This window comes from Protopterus annectens, chromosome 12.part0, assembly GCF_019279795.1.
Source record: "Protopterus annectens isolate FY-2018-M chromosome 12.part0, PAN1.0, whole genome shotgun sequence".
NCBI lineage: Eukaryota > Metazoa > Chordata > Ceratodontiformes > Protopteridae > Protopterus > Protopterus annectens.
The window spans coordinates 401357766-401370216 of NC_056746.1; the positions used below are offsets into that span (position 1 = coordinate 401357766).

The 12451-nt window shown below is 37.2% G+C and overlaps 1 protein-coding gene across 1 annotated transcript in view; it reads right to left on the reverse strand.

Annotated features, from left to right (window-relative positions):
- Window positions 1-12451, reverse strand: part of LOC122816604 (acyl-coenzyme A synthetase ACSM3, mitochondrial-like) — a 291757-nt gene that overhangs the window by 149018 nt on the left and 130288 nt on the right. The window contains exon 7 of the mRNA XM_044089505.1: window positions 4926-5005. Within this exon, the coding sequence (XP_043945440.1) occupies window positions 4926-5005 (80 nt within the window). The remainder of the gene's footprint in view (window positions 1-4925; window positions 5006-12451) is intronic.

Genomic DNA, 12451 nt, shown 5'->3' on the forward strand with positions numbered 1-12451 from the left:
AAAATCACAGGCATGTTCAAATGCCAAGATTGTAATTATTGCACCACAAATTCAAGCACACAGCGACAATGTAACAAATGGAGAGGCAAGATGTAAAAGAACAAGCCGCTCGACCAACAATACAAAGATTTTAATGTAGAACAAAGTGTTAAGCGCTTTCAACTGTAGAATCAGTCTTCTTCAGAACACATAAAGAGACAAAAATTCAGTTTAAATACTCTAATAACTTAATTACAACCAAAAAACGCGCCAAAAACTCTAAAAGCTACATATTTATTTATATTTAGTTTTATTGTATAGGATTTTATATGAATTTTATACATTTTTTATATAAGTAACATATTTATTTATATCTATATGTTGCCCTTCTGCATATGATAAATATGGTCTGTAGCTTTTAGAGTTTTGGCAAGTTTTTTGGTTGTAATTAAGTTATTAGTGTATTTAAACTGAATTTTTGTCTCTTTATGTGTTCTGAAGAAGACTGATTCTACAGTTGAAAGCGCTTAACACTTTGTTCTACATTAAAAGATTGTAATTATTGCAAACTTGTAGATAATTTGCACTTATTAACGGTAAATGGTCATCATATTAAATTCAAAGCTAGGTTTAATTGCAATAAAAGAATGGTCATTTATGTGGCAAAGTGCCAAAGTTGCCCTGTGTTCTACATGGGCAAAATGGAGCGTAGACTCCGTGAAAGGATGTATGAACACCAGTATGCCATTAGTAGAATGAAACTGGACAATGCTTTGGCTAAACATGTCCAACAGCACAGTGACCATAGCTTTAAATTTTCAGTAATAAATCAGGTGAATCAAGATAAAAGAGGGGGTCCAATACCATTGCGATTGGAAGAACTGGAATTAGAATGGCAGATTAAGCTTAATGCTTATAATCACCCAGGTCTTAATGAAACTTGTTCCATTAGCAGCGTATTAAAGCTCAAGAGTTTGAGACGTTAACGCTGCTTTTACCATAATATCTATATATAATTCCATACAAGGAGTACATAAATGTTTTACATTTTGTATATATATTTTTATATGGTTATTATTTTTTATAGACACACATATTTTACTATAAGTTATCAGTGTTGTCACTTATAACAGTTTTTGGTTTATAGTACACCATTTATATTTATTTTATTTTATTTAACAAATGTTTCTTGCCCAACATATATACTTTTTATGATATATTTAAATGATTTCATATTGATTTTTATGTATAAATATAATTTATTATAGAGATGTTACTAACATCCGTAGGGATTTTTGAATTTAGATCTACCCAATATGAATTTGTTATATGTATGTGCCTTTAAGTAATTGAGTGGCAGGTTTTATTTGAATTGTTAATTGATATGACTATATATATGAATGCTCAGTATTATTATGGTTTCTGAAGAAGTGTGTTTATTGAGCACACGAAAAGTGCTTCAAATAAATAGTTTATATATACGCCGGTTTGTGCATCAGCCGTACTGTGACCATTTCTTAACAAGGTAAACAGTATCCACTTCATAACAGCAGGTTCTGATGAGCAGCCAAGCCTTTTCTTGGTCTCTTACCTTCTTGCACTTCTTTTTCCTAAAACTGGATCTTCTCTAGATGAGCTTAATTTCCCAATTATCCCAGAGTACTGTCTGATTAAGTGACCTACCCATTCCCTCCAGAACAGCTCTTTTGAGAGTGTACCTTTAACTCCCAGTGGGCGTGGCTTCAGCCTTTAAAAAATGAAGTTATCGCCTTACAGTTCTAACAAATAGTCATTGACATAGGTCAAATATCAATACAAGTGTGTTTGCCATCATGTATGTTTCAAGATAAAACATTCTGATACCTTGTATGTAGCATGGTTTTGGAATTATTAATGCAAATATGAACAAGCATTATTTGATGCCTAGAGGCGCAGTAGGAGGTAACTGCAGATGCAGCTGGAGACGTCACTCAGATGTAATGAGTTAGGGACACAGCAGGCAAAAGGAAGCTGAGGGAATCAAACTCTGAAGTACCTGATTAAGAGCTCATAGCCTTAATCCTCTAGGCTATCTGGCAGACTGACAAACACCATGTGCTTACCACTATAACACTAACAGGGTTTGTGCTTCCTATGCATCAAACATATCAACCTTTCAAATGAAAGGGACTAGGAGCAGATTTAAAGTGACTGAGCAGCAAGAAAACAAATGGACACTGATGTGGGAACAGAGTGTGTGAGGCAAAGGAGGTGTACCACGTTAGCCTGGTGAGCTCAAGATTTTCAAAACAACCAAGAGAGGGCACTGGAAGAAAGCATCCTAGTGTCTCAACCATGCAGAGAACTCTTCAAAGTGATATGTTTTTTATGCATCCTGAAAACAAACACCATATATGAACTTAACTCAGTCAACTGGTCAATCCTAAAACATATACCACTGGAAGAGGCAGTGGCATATTTTAATACTAAATTCCTAAACATCCTTGACTCCCATGCCCCATCACATAATACTAAAACTAAAACAAATACAGTGCCATGGCTCACAAAGGAAACCAAACTAGAAATAAGGCCTGGGCCATCTGGCGAACTAAAGCCCCTCTCAACCAACTAAAATACCGTCAGCTTAGGAATTATACAAAAAAATCCATTCAGCAAGACAAAAAAAGCTAGTATGAAAACCTGCAGCAAAAACACCAAAACAATCCAAAAAAGTTCTGGGCAGGTATAAACCAGCTTCTTCATCCAGGACAATCTACCACTCCAACTCCAACAAACTACACCCAAAACCCTCCTGAGACCATCCCTAGTGCCTTAAATAATTTCTTCACTGAAACAATCCAGTTGTTCTTTAAACAACTCACTCCCATACACTCTAACTCCACCACTAATACACCCATTACTAAGTCCACCATTAACACACCCACTACTCATCCCCCCTTTAACTTCCAACCTGTCTCTACCACTCTAATCTGATCACTAATCAAAAAACTGAAGCCCACCACCCTATCTGCTGACCTTCTCCCAGCAGAGTTCTTAAACATTGCTGCTGATGCCAAAGCATTTCCCATATCTATCCTGATCAACAGGTCCCTAACAGTTGGTTCTATCCCCCCATCTGGAAAATATCCCATGTTATCCCACTCCACAAAGGTGGAAGTTCTACAGAATTATCCAACTATAGACCCATTGCCATTCTTTCACCACTGGCCAAAATAATGGAAAAGTGCGTCCACAAACAAATTATGTACCATCTCATTCAGAACCAAATACTGTCTGTCTCTCAGCATGGCTTTAGGCCACATCATAGCACCATCTCCACTCTCCTTTCCTTCACCAATGCCATATACCCAAACAGAAATAATAATATGTTATCATCAGCCCTCTTCTTAGACCTCTCAAAGGCCTTTGATATGGTCAACCCCCAATTACTCATCCACTCTCTAAAATCTATTTCCCTGGACAACCATACTATACAGTGGTTCCAATCCTATCTGAGTGGTAGACAACAAGCAGTTCTATGGCAGGGCAAACCATCCACCCTGTTACCTCTCACCCTTGCAGTTCCTCAGGGCTCTCTTTTAGGTCATCTACTCTTTTCTGTCTTTATCAATAATCTACACACTGCCATCCCAGATGCAACCTGCATCCAATACGCAGAGAACTCCACTCTGATCTGCTCAGCCTCCTCCCCAACAGCCCTGAAAACCTTAACCCAGAATACATTTAACACGGTTGAAAATTGGCTCTCTAATCACTGTCTTCTGTTGAATCCCAATAAGACCAAACTGTTACTCTTTACCCTCACATGTAGGTCCACCCCACTTTTCTTTACTATAACATCAAACAATGGTACCTCTATTTCGCCAGATAGCCACACTAAGCTCTTAGGGGTAATAGTTGATAGTAATCTCAAATTCGACCTGCACATCAACAAGACTATCAAAACTGTCAATAAGAAGCTTGGCTCATTATACAGAAATAAACCTTTTCTAACCCAATAGCTAGGATTGCAATCACCCACTCTCATCTTCTCTCTACCCTTCTATATGCTTCCTCTATACTCTGTAACCTAAACAAATCAGAGCTTACCAAACTCTCTCAGTGTTACCACCATATTGGCAGATTCGTCACCGGATCAACATATAGGAGACATCCCTACCAAAACCTCAATCTCCTAGGGTGGCTAGAACTTCCAAGCTTACTTTAGTTCAATCAGCTAATAGTAGCACATAATATTCTCAACCAACCCGAAAACACCCCCGCACTTAAAATTATCATAAAACCATACAGTAACTCCAGACCATTACGCTCATCCAACAAGCTGTTAGTCCAAACACTCAAAGCTAATAACTCAGCTGGAGACTCCCTGTTTGCCAACTCTGTTGGCAAAGCTTGGAACTTACTTCCAGCGGACATTAACCTGGAACCCTCTCTAAGCCTCTTTAAAGAAGGTCTCAAACAGTATTATAAAAGGTGCTGGCTCTGGCCATGTACCAACCCCGATTAATTTCCATAACAACTCCCTAACTTAACAGTACTGTATTACCTTCTTGCCCACAAATGCTTGCAGTGACATTCTTGTTCTGTATATTACTTTGTAAATAATTGTTGCTGTAATCCACTTGTTTAATATTTTTATATTCTACAACACACTGTTAAAATTGTGAATCCCTCTAGTGGGACACAACTTACTTATTTTGTAATATTTTGCTTGGCATGTATTTATGTTTTTTTATTTGCACAATTGGAGATTTTCTCCCTTGTTAAAATTGTGCATTCTTCTTGAATGCCAAACCTGACTTTGTAATACCCCTAGCATGCATGTATGTTTTTGTCTGTATGTTTGGAGCTTTTCTCCCCGGGCCTCCAATGAAAATGGACATGTATCCAGTTGTACTATCCCGGTCAACAAATGTAAAATAAAATAAAATAAATATATGACCTACCTCTTTAGGTCTTGTTGTACAAGCATACGATATGCAGTTGGAGCAGAGCAGAATGTTGTTATAGGAAACTTGGACAGTGCCTGCAAAAACAAAACAAACATTTGCCATGTCTTGGTTAGCTGCCTACATCAACAAATACTAAAACAGTGAATGTAAAAAAAAAAAAAAAAAAAAAAAAATAAAGAAGAAGAAGAGGAAGAAGGTCAGAAACAGGTACTGTAAAATTCTACCACACTTCTTACAAGTACATTTGAATCTTCCAGACACAGGAATAGTGCAACATGTTGATGAAACTAATATTGACTAAACAGAAGATAATGATTAGGCAGCAAAATACTGAACAATGTTTTTACACATCAAGCTTATGTCATGACCTTTACAGCACAGGATTGAAGCATGAAAACCTGACCCCATAATGCAAAGGGATAAAGTCCTCACCATGTTTCATTAGTGACATCAGCAATGGACAGATTGGGCAAGTGAATATGTAAGTGAACTTTCAATATCAGTTCTTCCATCCTGAAGCGAGGGTGATGATTTGGTTTGCTTTCAGAGCTCTTAACCCCCCCATCACTGAAATGTGTAACACTATCTCTTATAATGTGAAAAAACAAAGTGTGTAACATATGACTTCAATTAGAAAGCTCACAGCAGGGTTTCTTCATCCTTAAGAAAAGTTCTTTTGATGAAAGAGTATGATTCGCTATTATTCAGCATTATTTACAATGGATATTTGTTAAAAAATTCTAACAATATGTGTAGACCAACAGTTTTCAATGTGGCCCTTAGAATTTTACGACACAAAATAAGGAACATTCCTCATAATGAGGTACAGATGAGAGGTATTTTGCACAAAAATGAGACTAGTGAGGCCATTCTGTAGAAATATGCTGCTTACAGTGGGACTGATATGTCGTGGTAGGCATATGTCCTCTGCGAGCAGCAACTATGGACCTTGCAAGCTATCAAAGGAAGGGGTGCTCTCACCCCAAAAAATGAGTGTGCCATAGGGCTTTGCTTCTGGAGAACTAATGGATCATTTATGTGGCTGTGAGGGCATGGCTAGATGGTCAGTGGGGAATCACATATTGCAAAAAAAAAAAAGGAGTGATGCTTGACAGTTTTATGAGTGAAGCCATTAATAATTCTGTGTGGCATATTGGTTAATGTGCTAATCTGCAAAGCTTGAAATCTTGTTGTAAATATTAGCTTTTCTCTGCATAATCTTTAACACTAAACAAAATATTTTGTTATGCTCCTTTGTCTCTGTTGTAAAATGAACTTGAGTGTGCTAGTGGGAGAAAAAGATATTTGTGGGTTTATGCCAGAATTCTCAAAAATGAAGACTGATGCATTGCCATTATTTGGCATAAGTATATATGCAGGGTTTTTCTCGGATACAGAAAGCCAGCTGCATCAGTGACACAGGCTGAAGGTATATATACTTGCACATATACTAACAAACCATTTTACTCACTAGCCATGTTTTATCATCTCTTTCTCTCCTTACTTATACTTGTATTTTGGATTACTGCTCCAAAGAAGCATCTAAGGATCATTGCTAAAATAATCTGTCACCAAGACACTACTGATCTAGGCAGCAAGCTCCTGTATTTAAGTAAGATAAAGCAAGCGATAATTTTGTTTGTTAAAGTGTGAGCTGTACATTTAAATGTAATGAGTCTCATCTGAAAAAGAGTGATGGACAGTCATGGTATAGCTGGAAAACATTAGGCATCTCAATTACCTTCAGAAACAGTACTCTTTTTCCCACAGTCTTGGGCATGTTCAGTAGAATCAGAGAATTGGAGAGTGCTAGACTCCAGAAGTTCAGGCGGTGAAGATAATGCGAGGCAGATTTTGTGACTTATTTTTAAACGCCTCTTTTGATTATGCTGACTTAAATACATGAAAAAAATATGTTTTCAGTAAATGGGGTTCTTTTTTACTGCATAGACCTCAGACAGCAAACATTATGAGTACAGTGTCTAAAGGTATACTAAAAAGACTGATACCAGTAATACAATAACATTTGAAGCTTAGTGTCATAACCATATTTCTGTTAATACTCCATGGGAAAGAAACAAAAAGCACCTGGCAGTTGCCTGTCTCGGTAGCATAAAGGGATTCGGTCATTTGACAGTACATGCAGGATGGGTGGGTGTAAACATCATGGGGTTTGGGTTCCCACCTAGCTCATGCTGCTGTTCTAATGACAATGCCTTGGCTGGACAGCAGAGGCCTGTCATGATGTGTGAAGCTGATGTCAGGCAAAATGTGGGTGTGGCCACCCTATTCGATGATGGCAGCACCTGTAGGGGAGCATGTATGTAACGACAAGAAAGCAAAAGAAGTCGGCTGATGTGAGTGATCACATCACCACAAGAGATGAGGTTAGTTCAAGCTTAACCAAAAAAAAAGTTGCTGGGATACACGCTGACAAGAGAGCAAAGCACCTTTATGGCTGCCTGGATGAGAGTCTCCTTGGACAGAGTAGTATATGATCAAGAGTAGGCCTGTTGGTCATATGGCATGGGGACAAAGTTAATACGAAAAAAGTCTGGCAGTTAGTATAAAGGATTAAAGATTCAAAGATTCAAAATTCAAAGAAACTTTATTGCCATTTAGGAAACACAAGTGCTACCTAAATGAAATTTGAGTGTCAGCTCTTTTACAGGAGAAAACAAACACAAAAAGATAGACATGATAGGTATTAGAGAATAAACAATAACTATAAATTAAATTAAGACTATATGAGCTGATAATTAGTTGCTTCCTGTAATCTAGGATTTGATTCCCTCAGACTCAATTTGCTTCTTGTATGATGAATAAATCACTTTGCCAGACAGTGCTTTGGGGGATAGTGGGCTAAGATCCTTAGTGGTCAGCATACCTAGTATCTAAACCTAAAAAGCAGTAAAATGGGTCATCATTAGTAATTATACACAGAATAATAAATGGAGATAGGGCCACATTTTCCAAAACACAGCTGCGTAGATTAAAACAATTTCAAAGCACTGTGTTCTGAAAATACTATTTTCATATTCCTAACTTGCCACACAAGAAAATAAGGAAACTACTTGCAGTAGCGTTGTTGCCTCACAGTAAGAGGTTCTCCCATCTGATTCTCGGCTGCAGTGAGGGGAGTGCCTTCTCTGTGGAGTCTGCATGTCCTCCCCGCGGTTGGGTGGGCGTTCGAAAGACATGCATAAATGGGCATGCCTTCGTTGAAGGTTGGATGTCGAGCTGGCACCTCGGCATTCATGAAAATCTACTGCCAATCATTAGCGGATCGAGTTCTGCTGTGGCGACCCCTAACCGGGAAAAGCCGAAAGACAACAACAACTTTGGTTTTACTACAAGATAACCTTTTCTTTTTTATCTAATGTGTTAACCTCAGAGATGATTAAGTAATTAGTAAGATTTCTGGGGTTCCATAAAAATGCTTCTCTCTGAACTTTGGTTCTTTGCAATCATCATGTTCTAATTTTTCTAAATAAATCTTCAGATGATTGCTCTGGACCATAATATGTTTGCTGGTGGAGTTCACTGCATTTTATGCATGCTATGAGATTTACAATAGGCATTTCTTATGATGGGAGGAGAAAGAAGTAAGTTCTTGATTAACTAAGCTGTACAACTTAAATAGAATATATGAAAATAGGATGATATGTGAGCAAAGTGGTGATTATATGCTATAAAAATCAGGGTTTTCTTGTTTTTAACATCTCATTGCATAAACCAAAAACATTTGCTCAGGCTTGCAAGATATGACAGTCAAGACAATATTAAATGTCAATAAGCATATTATGTCATCTGTTATGGTGTGTAACTACGGGGGTCTTTTCTCACTATAATGAAAGACATTAACTAGATAAATAAATAAATGGAGATATCTGTAAACTGTAGACAGCTGGAGTTTCGTTCATCTTGGAATAATTATTTGCTTATTTTTGTTTCACTACAACAACAACAAAAAGTATTTAATACTTTGGCAATACATTTACTGTTATCTATTCCAATGATGTAGTACTGTGAAATGGGAGAAGCAGAAAAAAATTTACTGTTATCTATACTACTGATGTGCTGTAAACTGGGAAATTCAAAAAAAAAAAACATTATTTTTATTTGCAGATGCTTCTGTGGAATGTGATAAATCAATTACATGTTCACCATTGCATTTCTCCAGTTAAAACATGACCCAACTCACCTTTGGGATTTACTGCTTTTAAGCCATTATATGTAGAGTCAGGTATTTCATTAGGAATTTTTTTCTTGCATATAAAAACAAGTGTATGTTCAGCTGTGCCATATCAATAGCTGATATGCAGATTTTTATGTAGTTAATAACACTTTATTTTCCTTTATGCTGTTTTAGACAACATTTTCCTTATTGGCCTGGATTGGATCTCCCCAGGTGCTGTAAATAAACTGATCTGATAGTCCATCATAATATTTCTCCTCGCAGCTACAAAATGCTGTATGGCAGTACTGAGCTAGTGCATAGTGCAATGCATCTCCCATTGCATATGGATATGCAGGATTTTCCATGTTGGGCAGGCCCATCTTTTCTGCAGAGAACTGCCTTATAGCTGCAACTTTTTCTGTGAGGTATTTTAGTGCTGGCTGTAGGTGGAGATGAGGGGATGCAGTGAGGTGTGTGACCCTGTTCTGAGGATTAACAATGAGGCTCAAGATTTTGTCAGCTGTTTTTTTTTTTCACAAGCATGTGGCTATGAATGATTTAACCACACCTGGCTTCTCCAGCTACCAGTGATAGTAAGGCCATTTATAGCTTCCAGGTGGAAAACACCAGAATCCACACCTCCTTATCTATACTACGTCTACAAGACTTTGTGTGGAGGTATACAAGTCTCAATGGAATAGGCGATTTGAAAAGCTGCTCTTTATTATCTCTATGGGGCTGGGACTATCTGGATATTTATACATTGTGGGAAAATAGTATTGTGCATATAGTATGCATATTATATGGTATGAACTCTTTTGGTGCATGTCTTGGCACCCAACATAGGTTTGGATTAGAATGGGGATTGTACTAGTTTATCTTACATTGCTTTGATTATGTCTCAAACCACTGCACATAGAGGTTATAAGCTAAATTAATGTACGAGTCTAAAAGAACTTGTAATACATATTCTTACTGGCACATGAATTTTCTATGTAGTAATTGTTGGAGTTACTGAATGATGCTGCCATTTTGTGTGCTGCATTGTATGCTTCTCATTTCCAGAATACAAAAAAAATTAAACTTAGCAAAATGCTCCCCACCCTCTTTCACTCCCCTCAGCTCTAAAACCAAACCCACTGCCATGGTTGTTTTCAAGTTACTGAATCCTTTACCACAAAACTTGCCTTCTTGTTTGAAGGTTCTTGGAATTTTCTAGAAATGTTATCTGATTATTGTGTTGCTGCTAAGGAAACATCTTTATTTACAGTGGACAGTCAAACTTTTATACACAGTTATCTTACACAAATGAGGATCAAATTAATAGGTCTGTATTACTTCAGCGAAATACATATTCAGCGAATATGTCTTCATTGCTCACCAGCTGCCGAAATAAACTTCAGCGAACTGAGGAATTTTTCCCACAATTCAGAAACACTAGCCCACCAAAGGTACAGAATACAAAAAGCACTAAATCAAATCCACAGAAGTGAGGGGATTTGCACACCCCCCACCCCCAATGTGAGGGGCTGTCCCCTCCACACACCCCTAACTATATATACCAACTCTGAGATTGCACTACAGTGGAGAAAAGGACAAAGTTGGGGGGATGGCCAAGTGTTTCCAAACTGTGGGAAAAATTCTGTGGTTCGCTGAAGTTAATTTCAGTGGCTGGTAAGCAATGATGACGTGTTCACTGAATATATCTTTCAATGAAGTAATATAGACCCAAATTAATCAATAAATTGTTGTCCATGCTAATACTCTCACTGGGAATATCAATAGCATTTGCATAATACTGGATTTGATATTAACTATTTTTTCTTTTTGACAAAGACCATTACCAATAAATTAGGGGGGTTGTGTTATGGCTGTTGCAGCACCTTCTTTTGCCCCAACTTAGACTTGGGTTGGTGGGCGGTAGATTTCTTGCATTAGTACTAATGTAATATTACCAATGTAAGATAAACTAGTTTAAAACATTGTTTGTTACAATTTACATACTTGTCTGCCAATTATTAATACTCTGTATAACTGAATTGCCTGAGGAGCTTTTTACTCTCCAGGTCTCTGCTTGTAAGATCCTACAGCTGATTGTTACTACTATGTTACTAAAATTTAATAAATTGTTTTCTAGTCCTGAGGAGCTTTTCTTCCTGGGTCTCTGCTGAAAATGAGCCAAAAGCTCAGCCAGACTAACCCGGTTAACAAATGTAAAATAAATAAATAAATAAAAAGTACCTATTGGTTTATTAGAAGTGGTACACCCATACTTTTTATTTGGATGGGTAATGAAAGAGATTTTCTTAAACTTATTGATAGCTTGAATGAGAGCTCAGACTTTCTCTCCTTCACAGTGGGGGACAAAGACAACACAATGGATTATTTGCACATCACTATTGCTATGGATTTGTAAACTAGTCCCTTTTGTTTGGATGATTTAAAAAAGACAGCTTTAGTAAATAACTATTTACACTTTATAGTAGTCAGCCTACATGAATGAAGTTAAATATAGTTTATTGCCAGCAAATCAGGACTTCTAGATTAACCATGCGTAATCATATTTTAATAAGTGGATTTTTTATCAGGCTGTTTTCTGAGAGAAGATATGATAGCCAGATTGTCAAACATCTAGCCAATGACATGAAAGACAGTAGAAAAGAATGGTTGCCATCACATATGTATAACAACAAAGGAAGGACCCAGGAGCTGTGCTACTTGAGGATATCAAAGCTTTCTCCTTAGAGAAAAAGTTCACTCTCTCCTAAAGTTTAGCTCAAATTTTAGCTTTCTTTTTCCCTACAATATTGTCCCATCATTGTTTAGATACCAGAAACCTGCCTATACTTTATAAAACTATAATTTCCTTGCATTGGAATCAAGGAAGGGAATGTCCACACTATTTTAATCTTAATTTCTCTTATACTTTGCCAGAGAAATTTGTCTATGCCTGTATGACAAACCGCAGACACAGGGGGAATCTGTAGTCTTTACTGTCAGGTACTGCTACAATCCAGCATAGGCAATCAGTCCTACTGATGTCAGCAGGTCAGATGCTACCATAAAAAGGATGAGTGCTGTAAAACTGTTTTCTTCTTATGGCCTTTACTGCAGAAAGGAGAGAAACAGTATCACTATACCTAGGTGATAGGGTTACAAGCTTCCTCTCTCTTTTTACATAACAGTACTGATTTGGGCAGTTCTGTCCTGCTGGTGTGGGGGGCACAATAAAAATGGCAAATGTCTTAATATTTTATAAGAAAACATATTTCTGACTTTTCTCTAAATGCTACAGAAAACTTAGAACATCTTAATATCTTATAAAGTAGTATAAACAACC